Raw genomic sequence first — 21572 nt, forward strand, 5'->3', positions numbered from 1 at the left:
AGCACCATCCGAACATATCCGGAAATGAACGAGCGAACCAAGAGCCATCTGGTGGTAATAAAATGAGAAACATGGAAGTAGGTGGATGCGTTTGTGATTGAAAAGAAAAGAAACATGACAGACATCGTCAGCTAGTAATTAGAGTCAAATAAATAGTTAATTTGGTTTCCAACTAAAATATAAAAATGAAATGTACAATAGACTTCAAAGAGTGTTTGAAGGATTCTCCCAAATTCCGGTGAGTTATTAAAACATGATTCGTGACAGGTGTTTATAAATAAACTTCATTGGATGGTGTCAGTTTTAGATGATGGATAGATCAAACAAAATAGTAGAATAATGACCCTGATGTGGCCCAAATAGTAATGATGTGACCTCGTTACAATTTGATTTCCATTTTCCTGCAGAAAATGTTTACAGGGATTCACTCATTCCAGTCGAGGATGTATGTCTATGACCTTTTTAACAACCCATTCCTGAACAGTGAATTGTTAATTATTATATTATTATTATGTAAACACCCACACATACTCTTCATTATAATTAAAGTTAAAACAAAATATTTATTTATTTATAATTTATTTTATTTTAGTATATCAGAACATATATTATTTAAGTAGTGTACCGAAATAAATAGAAGTAATATTCATAATTTAAATATTGAAAAAGAAAGAAAGAATGAAATGTTTTATTTAACGACACACTCAACACATTTTATTTACGGATATATGGTGTCAGACATGGTTATGGACCATACAGATATTGAGATAGGAAACCTGTTGTCGCCACTTCATGGGCTACTCTTTTCGATTAGCAGCAAGGGATCCCACAGACAGGGTAGTACATACCACAGCCTTTGATATGTATACCAGTCGTGGTGCACTGGCTGGAACAAGAAATAGCCCAATGTGTCCACCGACGGGGATCGATCCCACACCGACCGTGCATCAAGCAAGCGATGTACCACTGGGCTACATACCACCCCAAATAGTGAAACATGGCATAAATTTTCATAGTGCACAGGCATGGCTAGCTCTGCGTGAGCAAAATAATTTGCCAAATTATCTTTAAATATGCAAAATCCACAGTTATTTTAAAACAAAATACTAATTATTACATGAAATGTTTTCACCATATCAAAATAAAATTCGCCAATTGTTCCTGAAATTCGCAATTGGCGAATTTGGTGAGTGGCAGAGCTAGCCCTGACAGGCATGTTAAGTCAATACTTTTCTTAACGTGCACAGCGAGTTGCTTCCCTCTACTTAGCAAATTTAAAATGGCGTGGATATTTTTTAAGGTTGTCGTTGAAGATTTATTTTGTTAATAATGATGCAAGTACTTCAATCAGGATTTTGTGAATATGGTTTGTGTGTCCATTTGTTGCACTATTTCGGTTGAGAAACGGTTGAAACATGTAGGGTATGTATAGGGTATGTAACACGATCCAGACGTAGTAAGAACCACACTAACTATGTCCCTCCCTCCGGAATAATATTTTCGAAGGTACATATAATGAGCTCCACAATATCATAAAACCATTGGCTAATATGATGTGTGTCACAGTGTCATCATAACTTAAAGTGGATTTACGATATAGCCTAAACAAAATTTCACAAATATGTGGCCAGATTACATACACTTACACTACAGGTCTATGGCTCAATCTGGCACTTGCCATATTCGGCAGTTGTGAATTTTAAAAACAACTGGCAAATTTTATTTTCATTTAGCAAAAGAATTTAATGTATTAATTGATATTTTGTTAAAAAATAACTGGGTATAGATCTATAAAATTTGGAAGTTTAATAGATAATTTGGTGAAGTTTTCTGCTGACCCAGAGCTAGCCCTGATTTACACGTGTATGTACCCTACACATTATACAATCTTTTGAGGGGATTTGAAACGGCCCACAGGGACTAAATATATTATTATATATACTTATGTCCAACTTTTAAGGGGCTAAACATCCATGTGATTGTTACTACACTCCCTGACAAATAATAAAGAAAGCTTTACTAGGCTTAAAGAGTGACCAGTCATTCATTATTATCTTGTACAGTTTGCAGTTAGTGCAGAAATGGAATGACTCACTTGTCCACAAGATTAGAATTGTACCAACCAAAATTTGTTAATTGTAGTCCTAGCCACCACATAGTACAATTTTAAAGTCGGGGGGGTCACTAGCAGTGCAATGACCTGTGGGATGAAAATTTTACAGGGGTAGGACGTAGCCCAGTGGTAAAGCACCCGCTTGATGCACGGCTGGTTTGGGATCGATCCCTGTCGGGGAACCCATTGGGCTATTTCTAGTTCCAGCTAGTGCACCACGACTGGTATATCAAAGGCCATGGTATGTGTTATCGTGTCTGTCGGATGGTACATATAAAAGATCCCTTGCTACTAATGGAAAAATGCAGCAGGTTTCCTCTCCAAGACTATATGTCAAAATTACCAAATGTTTGACATCCAATAGCCGATGTACTCTAGTGGTGTCGTTAACAAAACAAACTTCTTCTTTTACTTTTAGAGACCAAACCCATTGAGGAGTTTTGGGGGCATGCTCCCATGAGATAATTTTCAATAAATTTAATTTGAGATGTTCAAATACAGCATTTTCAGTCTTCTAAGCATGAATATAACAATAGGGTAAAATTATGGGGCTGTGCATATATGTCCTCTCTGTTTCACGGCTATATTCCATAGTCGACAATACTGCAAGCTAGGCTAGCAGAACATTTTGCCACATTATCTACTGAACTTCAGAAATTGCAAAAACCCAGTTATTTTCCAACAAATGCATGAAATATTTTTACCGAATTAAAATAAAATGTGCTGTTTGTTTAAAAAATTGTCAGTTGTCGATTTTCGCAAGTAGCAGAGCTAGCTGTTAGATTATTCTGTTATATAGTCCAGGGCCCCGTTCCACGAAGTGATCTTAGCGCTAAGATCGCCTTAAGTGTGTATATGGTAGCTATGCACTTAAGGTGATCTTAGGGCTAAGGTTGTTTCGTGGAACGGGGCCCATTCATGGAACACTTTGTTCAGTATCACATCGCAGTTTGCTATGCAAGTTACAAAGATTGCTACACAATTTTAAACTATTAATTGACTAGAAATATTGCTATAATCATGATTTTGAAAACAAAATGTTCCCTAGTGGGGGGAGGGAGGGGGGATGGAGATGGGGAAAGGGCACTGAAATCTGATACACATGAATGTTATAATTTCCACTGTGTAACAAGTATCAAAATTGGAATGATGACCTTTTGCCAGCTGATGTTCATGATAAATTGCGTAATTGTGTACATTTGATATATATCAGATACCTATAAGTACATGTATGTATATATGTGTGTGTCTCTATTATAATGGGAGTTTGATCGATGTCCAACATTTCAACAATAGCACAGTGCTTGATCCTGTTAACCCACATGTTGCAGTCATTTCCTGGGATGCTCAGTCTGTGTGTGTTAAACCAACAAGAATCATTGTCAACATGAATTTAACAAATGGTGCATTCTCCAAGTTGTTAATATATATACTCTTCAAAAAAAGAAACGCAAAAGGGTACAAATGGGTTATAACTCCGATTTTATGTTTCCTACCGGTTCATGCTTTGTGAATATAAGGTCATTGCATGTCCCAAACACATTCCCACGGTTACATTCGATAAAACGCAGCTACTGTACAATAAAGTTCCAAAATGTGAATATTCGCAAAAACGCAGCCACGTGCAAACCATGTCACCACTGCACGTGCGTTGTCTGCACGTGCAACATGAACACCGACAGTATAAAAGTGCAGGGTGTTCGCTTGCCTGGCCTCTGTATCTGGCCGACAGTTGACAATCCAGGACATGCCATGTCTCAGTGAACCGCAGAGAAACAATGCCATCGGCCGACTAGACGCAGGCGAATCCAGAACGGCCGTTGCCAGGGCATTCCATGTGTCTCCAAGCACCATCTCCAGACTGTGGGACCGTTACCAGCAACATGGATCAACACGTGACCTCCCTAGATCCGGTCGACCACGGGTCACTACCCCTGGGCATGACCGCTACATCCGGGTACGCCACCTTCGGGAACGATTGACTACTGCCACCTCCACAGCCGCAGCAATACCAGGTTTGCGCAGGATATCCGACCAGACCGTACGGAACCGCCTACGTGAGGTAGGAATTCGTGCCAGACGTTCAGTTCGAGGTGTCATCTTAACACCACAACACCGTCGACTCCGACTGCAGTGGTGCCAGATTCATCGACAATGGCCTCAACTGCGATGGAGACAGGTGTGGTTCAGTGACGAGTCCCGATTTCTGCTCCGACGTCATGATGGAAGATGTCGCGTGTATAGGCGTCGTGGTGAACGTTATGCGGCAAACTGCGTGCAGGAAGTGGACAGATTCGGCGGGGGTAGTGTCATGGTGTGGGCAGCCATCTCACACACTGGCAGAACTGACCTGGTCCACGTGCAGGGCAACCTGAATGCACAGGGCTATATTGACCAGATCCTCCGGCCACACATCGTTCCAGTTATGGCCAACGCCAACGCAGTGTTCCAACATGACAACGCCAGGCCTCACACAGCACGTCTCACAACGGCTTTCCTACAGAACAACAACATTAATGTCCTTCCTTGGCCATCGATATCACCGGATTTGAACCCAATTGAGCATCTATGGGACGAGTTGGACCGACGCCTCCGACAGCGACAACCACAGCCCCAGACCCTGCCCGAGCTGGCAGCAGCCTTGCAGGCCGAGTGGGCCACCATCCCCCGGGACGTCATCCGTACTCTGGTTGCTTCAATGGGCAGGCGGTGCCAGGCAGTTGTCAACACACGCGGAGGCCACACCCGGTACTGACTCCAGATGACCTTGACCTTGGTGGTGTGTCCTATCACTTACTCACAATGGACTAGAGTGAATTGTGAACAATCCTGCAACATTTGGTAATTATCGGACTCACCATTCAATAATGAAATCAATTCTCCAAATGTTACGACAATGTGGTTTTGCGTTTCTTCTTTTGAAGAGTATATTACATAATTCAGGCCTTGACTGTAACGTTTTTCAGTGGTAGCCCACCGGTCTACCAGGTTATAAAAATTGGTAGCCCTCAGTAAAAATTGGTAGCCCCATAATTAAAAAAAATTAAGAAAACAAAATCCTTTATTTTTATTTAAACATGTTGTTTTAGGTGGGTTTTTTTTACATATTTAAGTGTCTTGTTGATTGTGGAGTAACTGGATTTGCCAAAAAAAATCTAGTAGACCGGCGGACTACTGGGTTTAAACATCTGGTAGCCCAGGCAACAAATTGGTAGCCAAAACAACCCAGACTACTGCTAAGGTCGAGCCCTGTAATTAGTAACATATTTCACTATTTTTACATGTATTGATTAAAGAAATTTGTTTTGTTTAACGACACCACTTGAGCACATTGATTTATTAATCATCGTCTATTGGATGTCAAACATATGGTCATTTTGACACAGTCATAGAGAGGAAATCCATTACATTTTTCCATTAATAGCAAGGGATCTTTTATATGCACCATCCCACAGACAGGGTTGCTCATACCATGGCCTTTGATATACCAGTCGTGGTGCACTGTTGGAACGAGAAATAGCCCAATGTGGCCACCAACAGGGATCGATCCTAGACCGACTGTGCATCATGTGTGCGCTTTAACACTGGGCTATTTCCTGCTCCTTATATTTACGAATGCAATGCGATAAATAGAAGATTCGTCACAAGTTTTTACTTCCCTACAGGTCTGTCTGTCTGTCTGTCTGTCTGTCTGTCTGTTCCTCTGTCTGTCTGTCTGTCTGTCTGTCTGTCTGTCTGTTCCTCTGTCTGTCTGTCTGTCTGTCTGTCTGTCTGTCTGTTCCTCTGTCTGTCTGTCTGTCTGTCTGTCTGTTCCTCTGTCTGTCTGTCTGTTCCTCTGTCTGTCTGTTCCACATATAGTTATCTGGACTTTTGGTTTTGCAATGCCTCAAGATTGAATATAGCTTTGTCATGTACTGTTACAGATCAGGTTTGACTTTCATGGCGATGTACCAATTTTTGACAGTTATGGCCCTTGAACTTAGGAGATATGAAAATGTGTTGGGTCTGTTAGGAGACATGTACCTACATGTATATTGCTTTTGCAGTACTCTCAAAATGCTTGCTTCTATTTAAAGGAAATATCTGCCAAGTCTTTGATAATCAGGAATATTTTATTAGCAATTTGAAGACTATATATGTAAATGTAAAATGTTGTAGTCACTTATAAAAATTATCATTTGGCAATGGACAAGATAAGCTCTGCAGTGGCCTATAGTAGTAGTACCTCTATCTTCAGCAATCTAGGTTTCCTGTTGGGCTTACTTCAACCTAAAGCTCACTTCAACCTAAAGCTCCTATAGTCCGTCCCACAGGGAACGTCTTTTTTCATGCTATGGAATTTACTACAAGTTATTTATTTTCCATTGATTTGTAAATTGCACATAAAAATAGTATTTTTTAAAATTTCCAAACTGAAATTATTTACAAAAAACATATTAATAGAATGATGGGACGGACTATAGATCAAGAACATATCCAGGAAGCACATGGTTGGCACGGAATTCGGAGTTTGACACTAATAAATATAAAATAGCAGATCTATGAGTTTTTGTTTATGCTAGATTTGGTGATCAGGGAACACTTTGTTCAGTATATTGCGTAGCAATTCGCTGCACAAATATCAGAAATCACTATACAATTTTTAAACAGTAACTGCTAATCAATTTTTAATTCTAGACTAGAAATATATAAAATGATAATTAAGATTTTAAAAACAAAATGTTCCCTGGTGACACCTGACTAGAACAGAAATACATTAGGTCCGGTCAGCTACTGTTACACATTTTCCCGGCCTGACTCAAAATCTGCCGGATTAAACATGATTGACCAATTCCCAACTAATGTGTGAAACATAAAATAATTGCCAGTCTGTCATGGCGACAGGCAAAAAACATCTATCCCATGATGATGAGTCTGTCATGGCGACAGGCCAAAAAACATCTCCTATCCCATGATGATGAGTCTGTCATGGTGACAGGCAAAAAACATCTATCCCATGATGATGAGTCTGTCATGGCAACATGCAAAAAACATCTCCTATCCCATGATGATGAGTCTGTCATGGCGACAGGCAAAAAACATCTCCTATCCCATGATGATGAGTCTGTCATGGCGACAGGCAAAAAACATCTCCTATCCCATGATGATGAGTCTGTCATGGCGACAGGCAAAAAAACATCTCCTATCCCATGATGATGAGTCTGTCATGGCGACAGGCAAAAAACATCTCCTATCCCATGATGATGAGTCTGTCATGGCGACAGGCAAAAAACATCTCCTATCCCATGATGATGAGTCTGTCATGGCGACAGGCAAAAAACATCTCCTATCCCATGATGATGAGTCTGTCATGGCGACATGCAAAAAACATCTCCTATCCCATGATGATGAGTCTGTCATGGCGACAGGCAAAAAACATCTCCTATCCCATGATGATGAGTCTGTCATGGCGACAGGCAAAAAACATCTCCTATCCCATGATGATGAGTCTGTCATGGCGACAGGCAAAAAACATCTCCTATCCCATGATGATGAGTCTGTCATGACGACAGGCAAAAAACATCTCCTATCCCATGATGATGAGTCTGTCATGACGACAGGCAAAAAAAAAAAGATGACTGGTTAAAACTGGTCGGTTTGGCAGTATTTCGACCACTGTTCGTGAAGGACTCTGTTTTTGTTGTATATTTCTGATGTCTTAACCTTTTCCTTCTCTATTTTCAGTGCTTCGTTGGAGGAATCTGAGCAAGATGTTGACAATTTGGAATGTCGGTTGGAACGGGTAAGAGTTGTTACTGTCAGTTCTGTTATGATTGCTATCGTCTGACCAGCAAATAACACAATAATCACGGCTTCTAGAATCTTTATAAAATCCACTAGCCATGGGATCAGTGATTTTAAACATATACTAGCCATGATTAAAAGTTCACTAGCCCTACTTTAAGTCAATACAGTTTTACGAAATAATAGTAAAACATCAGATGCCACCTAAAGAGAGATATATATAGCTTAAAAACACTAACTTTGAGGGTTGGGGGCAGGATATTCATATTTACAAAATGGACAACTGCATGCAACATTTGAAGAAAGAAAAAAATCACTAGCCATCAGGCATGGCAGTAGTAGTTATTTACTAGCCCAACATTAAATATCAATAGTCATGGGAAGAGGGGATACCATAATCTAGAAGTCCTGTTAATTATTGCTTACCTAAGTCAAGAAAGTCGAGAATGGTTCTTCGTTCTCCACAAAATCTTATTAAACCAAAACTATGGACACCACCTAAATTTGGATCCTTTGTGTGTTAATAAAATATAAACATACATGTATGTACAAGAATTCGTACAAGAACAGTGATGTGAATGAAGAAAAACATATCGGAGTGTCTGGATTTTATGGTAATAATAATAAGAATTGTAAAGTTGGTATTAACCTGTAGGTTACCAAGCCCACTGTTTTTAATAACCTGTACATGGTTTATCACTACATGTACATGGATATATTCTTATTACGATGCTTGCTAAATGTATAATAGTGTTATTTCGTTTGCAGCTTGTGAAGCTGTGTACAGCCATGATAGACACTGGAAAAACATTCAGTACAGCCACTGGGTAAGTACCCAACTTTACTTTGTTATCTCCTTTTGTATTGACATAGTATCAATGGCTGGATCACCAGCCTTAGGTTTGCCGTGGTTACGCCATCAGACATAAGACTGGTAGGTACAGGGTTCGCAGCCTGGTATCGGCTCACACCCAGAGCGAGTTTTAATGACTACATCCTCTTCTCTTTCACTAACCACTAACAATTAACAACTAATGCACTGTCTTGGACAGACAGCCCAGATAGCTGAGGTGTGTGTGCCCAGGACAGCGTGCTTGAACCTTGGATATAGGCACGGAAATAAGATGAAAAAAAAAAGGCTTGATAAACATATCCTGCCAACGGGATGTAGCCCAGTGGTAAAGCGCTTGCTTGATGCGCGGGCAGTTTGGGATCGATCCCTGTCGGTGGACCCATTGGGCTATTTCTCATTCCAGCCAGTGCACCATGACTGGTATATCAAAGGCCGTGGTATGTGCTGATGCGCAGTTGCCCATTGATCTATTTTTCGTTGCAGCCAGTGCACCATGACTGGTATATCAAAGGCCGTGGTATGTGCTAGCCTGTCTGTGGGATGGTGCATATAAAAAATCCCTTGCCACTAATGGAAAATTGTAACAAATTTCCTCTCTAAGACTAAATGTCAAAATGTTTGACATCCAATAGCCGATGATTAATAAATGAGTCTAGTGGTGTCGTTAAAGAAAACAAACTAGATCCTTCCAATATAGCAGAATGTCCATAGCAAAAGTTAAAAGTTAAGTTTTTTTTTTTTTCATGATACCACTTGAGCACATTGATTTATTAATCATCGGCTATTGGATTTTTTATGTGCACTTTTCCAAAAACATGTCAGCACATACCATGGTCTTTGATAAACCAGTTATGAGGCATTGGTTGGGATGTGACAGGAAAACAAAACAGTAAGAAAATGTTTTTTTAGTCATTAGCTATTGGATTTTTTATATGCACTTTTCCAAAAACATGTCAGCACATATCATGGCCTTTCATAAACCAGTAATGAGGCATTGGTTGGGATGTGACAGGAAAACAAAACAATAAGGAAATGTTTCTCCCAAGGGGGTTTAATTGTTTCTAGCAGGATGTTCTTGACATCAGACATGTTTTATTTCTTGTAATCTTGAATTACATTTCAATATGCAATTAAAATTAAGCAGGGTAATTTGAATATATTTTTAGGTTAAAGCATGCTATCTCGGGCACACACTTCATCTGTTTGTCCAAGACGGGTTAATAATTTGTGTTGTCAGTGAGTTGTCAGGCCCTCGACCTTAGTGGTAGCCCAGTGTGTTTTGGCTACCATTTCTCGCTTGGGTTACCAGATGTCTAAACCCGGTAGTCCACCGGGCTACAAGATTTTTTTGGCACATACAATTAATCCAAAATCAAAGAGATGCTTAAACACCTAAAAAAAAAACCACCCCACCTAAAAGAACATGTTTAAATAAAATTAAATGATTTGCTTCTTTTTTTTTAATTAAAAAAAAATATGGGGCTACCAATTTTACTGAGGGCTACCAGATTTTATAACTGAAAAAGGGTACAGTCAAGGCCTGGAACTTGTGCATAATTCACTCTGGATTGTCCTGTCCCAACCGGTGCCCCATGACTGGTATATGAAAGGCTGTGGTATGTCCTGTTCTGTCTGTAGGAAGTTAAACAAAACAAACTTTAAATGTGTCATCAGTGATGTTCCCGACTCATGTCAACTTAATCTTAACAACAGTAATTGCTGTCAGTGATATGCATGTCTATATTAAAGTTAGTTTGTTTTGTATAACGACACCACTAGAGCACATTGATAAATAAGTCATCGGCTATTGGATGTCAAACATTTGTTAACTTTTGACAGAGAAGAAACCTACTGTATTTTTCCATATGTAGCAAGGGATGTTTTATATGCACTTTCCCATAGACAGAAAAGAACATACCACAGCCTTTGACCAATTGTGGTGCCCTGATTGGAATGAGAAAAAATCCCAGTCAGTTGAATTGATCCACTGAGATGGTTCGATCCTGCGACACAAGCACCTCAGGTGAGCACTAAGTCGACTGAGCTAAATTCTGCCCCATTTCTATATTAAGTTAATACATGTATATACAGATGTTTAATCTATTTTCAGGGGATTTATAGTGGGTGTGCGAGACCTTGCATCCTATTTCCACGACGACAATCTTACTTCCGTAAGTATAAATTTATGTTTCTGGATGGATAACGATAGAGCTTTTTGGTTGAGTGGGATGCAGGGTGTGGCTGTTACACTATTTGTTTGTCCTGAACAGGTGAGCAGGTTTGAAGAATGCAGCTGTGAAAAGTAGCAAGCATATTTAGCTTTCATTCAACTTCAGCTTGGCTGCTATTGTAACAGAAAGATCATGATAGATGAAGTGAGATTTTTCAAAAGCCCAATTTAACTACTTTTTCTTGTGCTTATTTTCGTGCTTCTATCCAATTAAGGTTCAAGCACGCTGTCCTGGGCACACACACATCAGCTATCTGGGCTGTCTGTCCAGGACAGTGGGTTAGTTGTTAGTTGGTTAGTGAGAGTGACGAAGGTGTAGTGGCCTTACACTACCTATTGAGTCGTTAACCTTGCTGTGTGTGGGAGCCAGTACTGGGTGCCCAATAACTACTCACTGTTCAGTGAAAATTATTTGGATTCTGAGTTATATATTATTATCCTGTGATGAATCATATACCAGTAACCATATAAAATGAAAAATGTATGCAATATTTTTAGCTTGCTTCTTATGGAAAAAATTTGTCAGTTTTGCTTTGATGACTACGAATCAGAATTACCAAATGTCTGACATCCAATAGCCAACAAAACAAACTCAAATTTAATGTGAAAGCAAATGCTAGAAATTGAGAAGCTGTTTTAGAAATTATTGTTTAAAAATAGTGTTAAACTTTAAAGGACTGTCCTGAGTTAGCATTTGTAATTCACACAAAACATGTCGTATACCCTCAGGATAATTCGGAATGTTTTCAAATTATTTTTAAATTACTGGCATGATTCTGCAAGTAAGGTTTTGATTGGTGGACATGAGCTCCAACTGGCTACTGTTAGATCCACATGTAATAGAGGAGCTAATTTTAATTAGATTGGTTTCCTCTCTAAGACTATATTAAAAATACCAAATGTTTGACATCCAAAAATAGCCGATGATTAACAAATCAATGTTCTCTAGTGGTGTGGTTAAACAATACAAACTTTTTCCTAATGTTTGTAGTAGGCCAGACTCTTATTCACCTCCAAAACATTTCATATACATGTTTGTAGTAGGCCAGACTCTTATTCACCTCCAAAACACTTCATATACATGTTTGTAGTAGGCCAGACTCTTATTCACCTCCAAAACACTTCATATACATGTTTGTAGTAGACCAGACTCGAATTCACCTCCAAAACATTTCATATACATGTTTGTAGTAGGCCAGACTCGAATTCACCTCCAAAACACTTCATATAAATGTTTGTAGTAGACCAGACTCTTATTCACCTCCAAAACATTTCTTATACATGTTTGTAGTAGGCCAGACTCTTAATTCACCTCCAAAACACTTCATATACATGTTTGTAGTAGGCCAGACTCTTATTCACCTCCAAAACATTTCATATACATGTTTGTAGTAGGCCAGACTCGAATTCACCTCCAAAACACTTCATATAAATGTTTGTAGTAGACCAGACTCGAACTCACCTCCAAAACATTTCATATACATGTCTGTAGTAGGCCAGACTCTAATTCACCTCCAAAACATTTCATATACATGTCTGTAGTAGGCCAGACTCTTATTCACCTCCAAAACATTTCATATACCTGTCTGTAGTAGGCCAGACTCTTATTCACCTCCAAAACATTTCATATACATGTCTGTAGTAGGCCAGACTCTTATTCACCTCCAAAACATTTCATATACATGTTTGTAGTAGACCAGACTCTTATTCACCTCCAAAACACTTCATATACATGTTTGTAGTAGACCAGACTCGAACTCACCTCCAAAACATTTCATATACATGTCTGTAGTAGGCCAGACTCTTATTCACCTCCAAAACACTTCATATACATGTATGTAGTAGGCCAGACTCTTAATTCACCTCCAAAACACTTCATATACATGTTTGTAGTAGGCCAGACTCTTAATTCACCTCCAAAACACTTCATATACATGTTTGTAGTAGACCAGACTCTAATTCACCTCCAAAACACTTCATATACATGTTTGTAGTAGACCAGACTCTAATTCACCTCCAAAACACTTCATATACATGTTTGTAGTAGGCCAGACTCTAATTCACCTCCAAAACATTTCTTATACATGTTTGTAGTAGACCAGACTCTAATTCACCTCCAAAACATTTCATATACATGTCTGTAGTAGGCCAGACTCTAATTCACCTCCAAAACACTTCATATACATGTCTGTAGTAGGCCAGACTCTTATTCACCTCCAAAACATTTCATATACATGTGTGTAGTAGGCCAGACTCTTATTCACCTCCAAAACATTTCATATACATGTCTGTAGTAGACCAGACTCTAATTCACCTCCAAAACACTTCATATACATGTCTGTAGTAGACCAGACTCTTATTCACCTCCAAAACATTTCATATACATGTCTGTAGTAGGCCAGACTCTAATTCACCTCCAAAACATTTCATATACATGTTTGTAGTAGACCAGACTCTAATTCACCTCCAAAACATTTCATATACATGTTTGTAGTAGACCAGACTCTAATTCACCTCCAAAACACTTCATATACATGTTTGTAGTAGACCAGACTCTAATTCACCTCCAAAACACTTCATATACATGTTTGTAGTAGGCCAGACTCTTATTCACCTCCAAAACACTTCATATACATGTTTGTAGTAGACCAGACTCTAATTCACCTCCAAAACATTTCATATACATGTTTGTAGTAGACCAGACTCTAATTCACCTCCAAAACACTTCATATACATGTTTGTAGTAGACCAGACTCTAATTCACCTCCAAAACACTTCATATACATGTCTGTAGTAGACCAGACTCTAATTCACCTCCAAAACACTTCATATACATGTCTGTAGTAGGCCAGACTCTAATTCACCTCCAAAACATTTCATATACATGTTTGTAGTAGACCAGACTCGAACTCACCTCCAAAACATTTCATATACATGTTTGTAGTAGGCCAGACTCTTATTCACCTCCAAAACATTTCATATAAATGTTTGTAGTAGACCAGACTCTTATTCACCTCCAAAACATTTCATATACATGTTTGTAGTAGACCAGACTCTAATTCACCTCCAAAACACTTCATATACATGTTTGTAGTAGGCCAGACTCTAATTCACCTCCAAAACACTTCATATACATGTTTGTAGTAGACCAGACTCTAATTCACCTCCAAAACACTTCATATACATGTCTGTAGTAGACCAGACTCTAATTCACCTCCAAAACACTTCATATACATGTCTGTAGTAGGCCAGACTCTAATTCACCTCCAAAACACTTCATATACATGTCTGTAGTAGACCAGACTCTAATTCACCTCCAAAACACTTCATATACATGTCTGTAGTAGGCCAGACTCTTATTCACCTCCAAAACATTTCATATACATGTCTGTAGTAGACCAGACTCTAATTCACCTCCAAAACACTTCATATACATGTCTGTAGTAGGCCAGACTCTTATTCACCTCCAAAACACTTCATATACATGTCTGTAGTAGGCCAGACTCTTAATTCACCTCCAAAACACTTCATATACATGTTTGTAGTAGGCCAGACTCTTAATTCACCTCCAAAACACTTCATATACATGTTTGTAGTAGACCAGACTCTTATTCACCTCCAAAACATTTCATATACATGTTTGTAGTAGGCCAGACTCTAATTCACCTCCAAAACACTTCATATACATGTTTGTAGTAGGCCAGACTCTTATTCACCTCCAAAACACTTCATATACATGTTTGTAGTAGGCCAGACTCTTATTCACCTCCAAAACATTTCATATACATGTTTGTAGTAGGCCAGACTCTTATTCACCTCCAAAACATTTCATATACATGTTTGTAGTAGGCCAGACTCTTATTCACCTCCAAAACATTTCATATACATGTTTGTAGTAGGCCAGACTCTTATTCACCTCCAAAACATTTCATATACATGTTTGTAGTAGACCAGACTCTAATTCACCTCCAAAACACTTCATATACATGTTTGTAGTAGGCCAGACTCTTATTCACCTCCAAAACACTTCATATACATGTTTGTAGTAGGCCAGACTCGAATTCACCTCCAAAACACTTCATATAAATGTTTGTAGTAGACCAGACTCTAATTCACCTCCAAAACATTTCATATACATGTTTGTAGTAGGCCAGACTCTTATTCACCTCCAAAACATTTCTTATACATGTTTGTAGTAGGCCAGACTCTAATTCACCTCCAAAACATTTCATATACATGTCTGTAGTAGACCAGACTCTAATTCACCTCCAAAACATTTCATATACATGTCTGTAGTAGACCAGACTCTTATTCACCTCCAAAACACTTCATATACATGTTTGTAGTAGACCAGACTCTTATTCACCTCCAAAACATTTCATATACATGTTTGTAGTAGACCAGACTCTAATTCACCTCCAAAACACTTCATATACATGTCTGTAGTAGACCAGACTCTTATTCACCTCCAAAACATTTCATATACATGTCTGTAGTAGACCAGACTCTAATTCACCTCCAAAACATTTCATATACATGTTTGTAGTAGGCCAGACTCTTATTCACCTCCAAAACATTTCATATACATGTTTGTAGTAGGCCAGACTCTTATTCACCTCCAAAACATTTCATATACATGTTTGTAGTAGGCCAGACTCTTATTCACCTCCAAAACATTTCATATACATGTTTGTAGTAGACCAGACTCTAATTCACCTCCAAAACACTTCATATACATGTTTGTAGTAGGCCAGACTCTTATTCACCTCCAAAACACTTCATATACATGTTTGTAGTAGGCCAGACTCGAATTCACCTCCAAAACACTTCATATAAATGTTTGTAGTAGACCAGACTCTAATTCACCTCCAAAACATTTCATATACATGTTTGTAGTAGGCCAGACTCTTATTCACCTCCAAAACATTTCTTATACATGTTTGTAGTAGGCCAGACTCTTAATTCACCTCCAAAACATTTCATATACATGTCTGTAGTAGACCAGACTCTAATTCACCTCCAAAACATTTCATATACATGTCTGTAGTAGACCAGACTCTTATTCACCTCCAAAACACTTCATATACATGTTTGTAGTAGACCAGACTCTTATTCACCTCCAAAACATTTCATATACATGTTTGTAGTAGACCAGACTCTAATTCACCTCCAAAACACTTCATATACATGTCTGTAGTAGACCAGACTCTTATTCACCTCCAAAACATTTCATATACATGTCTGTAGTAGACCAGACTCTAACTCACCTCCAAAACATTTCATATACATGTTTGTAGTAGGCCAGACTCGAATTCACCTCCAAAACATTTCATATACATGTACCTAATGTTTGTAGTAGGCCAGACTCTTATTCACCTCCAAAACATTTCTTATACATGTTTGTAGTAGGCCAGACTCTTAATTCACCTCCAAAACATTTCATATACATGTCTGTAGTAGACCAGACTCTAATTCACCTCCAAAACATTTCATATACATGTCTGTAGTAGACCAGACTCTTATTCACCTCCAAAACACTTCATATACATGTTTGTAGTAGACCAGACTCTTATTCACCTCCAAAACATTTCATATACATGTTTGTAGTAGACCAGACTCTAATTCACCTCCAAAACACTTCATATACATGTCTGTAGTAGGCCAGACTCTTATTCACCTCCAAAACACTTCATATACATGTTTGTAGTAGGCCAGACTCTTATTCACCTCCAAAACATTTCATATACATGTTTGTAGTAGGCCAGACTCTTATTCACCTCCAAAACATTTCATATACATGTTTGTAGTAGGCCAGACTCTTATTCACCTCCAAAACATTTCATATACATGTTTGTAGTAGGCCAGACTCTTATTCACCTCCAAAACATTTCATATACATGTTTGTAGTAGACCAGACTCTAATTCACCTCCAAAACACTTCATATACATGTTTGTAGTAGGCCAGACTCTTATTCACCTCCAAAACACTTCATATACATGTTTGTAGTAGGCCAGACTCGAATTCACCTCCAAAACACTTCATATAAATGTTTGTAGTAGACCAGACTCTAATTCACCTCCAAAACATTTCATATACATGTTTGTAGTAGGCCAGACTCTTATTCACCTCCAAAACATTTCTTATACATGTTTGTAGTAGGCCAGACTCTTAATTCACCTCCAAAACATTTCATATACATGTCTGTAGTAGACCAGACTCTAATTCACCTCCAAAACATTTCATATACATGTCTGTAGTAGACCAGACTCTTATTCACCTCCAAAACACTTCATATACATGTTTGTAGTAGACCAGACTCTTATTCACCTCCAAAACATTTCATATACATGTCTGTAGTAGACCAGACTCTAACTCACCTCCAAAACATTTCATATACATGTTTGTAGTAGGCCAGACTCGAATTCACCTCCAAAACATTTCATATACATGTACCTAATGTTTGTAGTAGGCCAGACTCTTAATTCGCCTCCAAAACATTTCATATATACATGTACCAAATTTAAAAAAAAGTAAAATGAAGTTTGAACCACTACAAAAATTAGGACAGAAACTGATCATCTGATAATACTTGTAAACTGTATTCAAGATTATTTCGAAATATGTTACAATGATAACTAACTCTGAATAGTCCCTTTAATATAAATGTTTTTAAATGATTTTTAGCATTATTTAATATGGATTTGACATACCAATTCATAATATAGTTTTAATAGATACATAAACTGTACATCAGCATTAAACAGTGTGCTTGGGTATCATTAAAGAAACATTCTTTTCCTTGGTTAAATCTTTTTCGTTACTCTAAAGTACAGGAAATGATGCCTGCCAGGTAGTTCACAGTTTCATGCTTACATACATGTATGTATGTATGTATATGTGTATATATATATATGTGTATGTGTATGTGTATGTATATGTATATGTATGTGTGTATGTATATATATATATATATATATATATATATATATATATATATATATATATATATATATATATATATATATATATATATATATACATATACATATACATATACATATATATAATACCCTCTCTTCATGGAGTACCCAAATTGGCAAGATGTCAGGTCTTAATGTAATAATGGAGTGTGTTATACTTAAAACAGAGTTGGATAGAAACTGAAACATGTTTTCTAAATTAGCTAAATGTATATTTACTCGAGACTCCTGTTAATTGCTTATAAATGGGAAAGCAGGTTAGGTGTAGGTATATGAGTACTGAACACTGTTTTATGGTTTTATGTTGAAAAGAACAAAAGGAGCGCTGCAACAATTCATCGCTAGAGTACATGTCACTAGGCAGAGCAGGACATAGCCCAGTAGTAAAGCACTTACCTGATGTGCAATCGGTCTATAGAATTGTTCCCTGTTGGTGGTCCCATTGGCCTATTTATTGTTCCAACCAGTGCACCAAGACTGATATATCAAAGGTGGTGGTATGTGTTATCTTGTCTATGGGATGATGCATATGAAAAATCCCAAATAGTCAGATAGTGTTAGAGAGGAAACCCACTACATTTTTTTTGCTAGTAGCAAGGGATCTTGTATATGCACTTTACCACAGGCAGGACAACATATACCACGACCTTTTATATACCAAAGTGTCCTGGCTGGACTGAGAAATAGATACATGGGAATCATTCCTACACTGACCATGCATCAGGTAATTGTTTTACCACTGGGTTGTGTTCCATTGTTCCTTGTTTTGAACAAAAATAGTTGTCAGTGATTAATGGAAAACGATGGTTAAAGGGTTTCTGGCCAGGGCCCTGTTTTATGAAGTCAATTTGCCAGAATGTCTCCATTGATTTCAACCGAATGAAAAAAATTGATCCAGCACTGGGTGGGACTCATTTGATCCCCCACCCTATCCCCCATATCTTGTACGCTTATGTTTTTTCTTCTTTTTTTTCATATGCTAAGGGAGCAATCAATTATTCTCCTTGAGCTACATATACATGTAGTCTAAGGGGAGTGATGGGGAGCCAGAGTATTAACTCCCTTAAACGGTGAGGGTGAATCTCATTTAGTATTCGCTGAACAAAATCTTAAAGTCGGAAACCCTAATTTCAGCCCGTAAAAATGGTCACTAAGTTTGATTAATTTACAAACCTTAATTCATTTGGATAACGTTACAACAGAGTGAAAAAAGTCTGTGACATTAAAACAGTGAAATAAACTAAAATTTGACTCCATAACAATTACTTCTGAGATGCAGGTGCGTTTTTAAAAATATGAAAAATGCATTTTGTGGTATTAGAAACACTAGGATTACCAGATACACTTCGGTTGTACAGACATTGATAATACATGTATAAACAATAAAATGTAAGTAATGTTTGATTTCAGTGATCATAAACGGCTCTAATAGTGAAAAATATGCTTTAGTGTTTAAAAACTAGGGTCTGCCCCTTTAAATTATTTTCATAAAATTGTGTATGGGGTTCTGTTGTTAATCTGTGTAAGTTTATTTAATCGCAGGACGACAAGAAAGTAGCAGTAAGTATTTTACTGGAATAGTACTGCTTGCCTGTTGACTAATTTGAATTGGTGCATTGTGTGATGGGATTTGTCGAATGTTCATCCCACATTTCTTTCTTTATTTCAGTTACTCTTTTAGTTCTGTTTGGAAAAAACAAGTTGTATTTTTTTGGTTTTACTGAATATTTTCAGTCTGTTGTTGTAATCAAAAGTTTAAAAAATAATAATTAAAAATAAAAGTTTATTTAATTAAAATTTTATACTGTATAATATGTAAGAATGTTTTTATTTTTATTATTTTTATTTTTAATATAAAGATATAGACATGTGTTAGTTTTCAGTGGTGATATGAACTTTTGCATCTACATTGTAGTTGTGTTTATTTTTTTGTTTTATTTTTCTTGGAACATACATTTGTACTTGAAACTGGTAACTGGACATTCATCTCAATTAATTTTAACTTTAATAAATTAAATTTAAATTAAATTTCATCAGTTATTTTCTAAATTTTTTACATGTACTTTTTTCTTTTAATTATTTTTTTTTGTTCTATTTATTATTATTGTTATTTAAAAAAAATTAAAATTATTATTGTTATTATTATTATTATTATTATTATTATCATTATTATTATTATTTTTTTTTTAAATACATCAAAGTCGTTTATGCTTTTAGGATAGGTGAGGTTCTTGGTTGATATGCTCTAACCACACACATATTACACATCGTGTTTTCTCCCATCCCAACCAGTGTTGTGGTATGTCAGTTAAATGCTGTGGTATGTGCTGCTTATTTATTTGTAAATTAATATAAAAATGTCCTTATTGGTAATGGGAAAGTGTGACAGGTTTCCTCTGAAGACTATATGTGTTTGTATTAAAATTATCAAATGTTCGACATTTAGTAACCAATGATTAATTGAAAAGTTTATAAAAATGTTGATTATTACGATACAGTGAAACCTCGTCATACCACTCTCCAGTATACCGCCATCCCCACTTATTGCCTAAAAATGTTTTGACCATAGATCATCTTTATTTACATTTACATAAAATTACCCCTTTTTACCACTATCTGCCATCCGCCAATGCATTGGGTGACACATTCCTATATGAAAGCATTGTAAAACAACCCAATATATTGCCATCACACGATCTAATGTACCATCTACTAGTTTGTGACAAATAGCATATTTTTCGTTATTCTGTAACAACTAGGGTACATTGGAGCCGGTACTGAGCTTTGGTGTACTTACCTGAGTGGAAATAATAAAACTCATAATAATACCAAACTTATTATAATGTTCACCAAAATCGGTGTGTTTGTGTGTGTGTGTGTGTGAGAGAGAGAGAGAGAGAGAGAGAGAGACGTGTAGAGAGAGAGAGAGAGAGAGACGTAGAGAGAGAGAGAGAGAGATAGATAGATATAGATGTAGCCCAGTGGTAAAGCACTCGCTTATTGCGCGGTTGGTTTAGGATCGATCCCCGTCAGTGGGCCCATTAGGCTATTTCTCGCTCCAGCCAGTGTACCACGACTGGTACATCAAAGGCTGTGGTATGTGCTATCCTGTCTATGGGATGATGCATATAAAAAGTCCTTAACCATATGTCCAACACCATATAACCGTAAATAAAATGTGTTGAGTGTGTTGTTAAATAAAACATATCCTTCCTATAGCCAAAATCAGGTGGATCCCAAAGTGGGTGGTATAACAAGGTTTGACTGTACATACATACATGTATAATGCTTTGCTAAATATATGTAGAAATATTTCATGTGTCTAAATTTGCATGAGTATTAGTAAATGGAAATATCTTTTTGTTCTTCTGTTGATTTAGAGGTTGACAGTCATTCCATTCTGATAGATATGTGACCAAATATTTAAATTACTGCATGCTTGCATACAAGTGCATGTGTTTAATTTTAATTAATCTTTTTGAAAATATTAGCCTAAATTGTAAAATCTATAACAGTTCAGTTCAGTTCAGTTCAGTTCAGTTCAGTAATACTGGAAATGTACCCCAACTCCCAACACAAAATCACCACAAAATATCCCCCCCAAATGCTAA

At 37.3% G+C, this 21572-nt stretch overlaps 1 protein-coding gene across 2 annotated transcripts in view; it reads left to right on the top strand.

Annotated features, from left to right (window-relative positions):
- LOC121389652 (arf-GAP with coiled-coil, ANK repeat and PH domain-containing protein 2-like) overlaps nt 1–21572 on the top strand; it is a 93981-nt gene continuing 72409 nt past the window's right edge. The window contains exons 1-5 of one of the 2 annotated variants that reach the window (XM_041521295.1): nt 1–238; nt 7838–7895; nt 8666–8724; nt 10861–10921; nt 19504–19521. In XM_041521295.1, coding sequence (XP_041377229.1) covers nt 186–238; nt 7838–7895; nt 8666–8724; nt 10861–10921; nt 19504–19521 — 249 coding nt within the window. In that variant the 5' untranslated portion in view covers nt 1–185. The remainder of the gene's footprint in view (nt 239–7837; nt 7896–8665; nt 8725–10860; nt 10922–19503; nt 19522–21572) is intronic. The other variant, XM_041521296.1, reaches the window with a different exon arrangement.

The sequence above is a fragment of the Gigantopelta aegis genome, chromosome 15 (genome assembly GCF_016097555.1).
Source record: "Gigantopelta aegis isolate Gae_Host chromosome 15, Gae_host_genome, whole genome shotgun sequence".
Classification (NCBI taxonomy): Eukaryota; Metazoa; Mollusca; class Gastropoda; order Neomphalida; family Peltospiridae; genus Gigantopelta; species Gigantopelta aegis.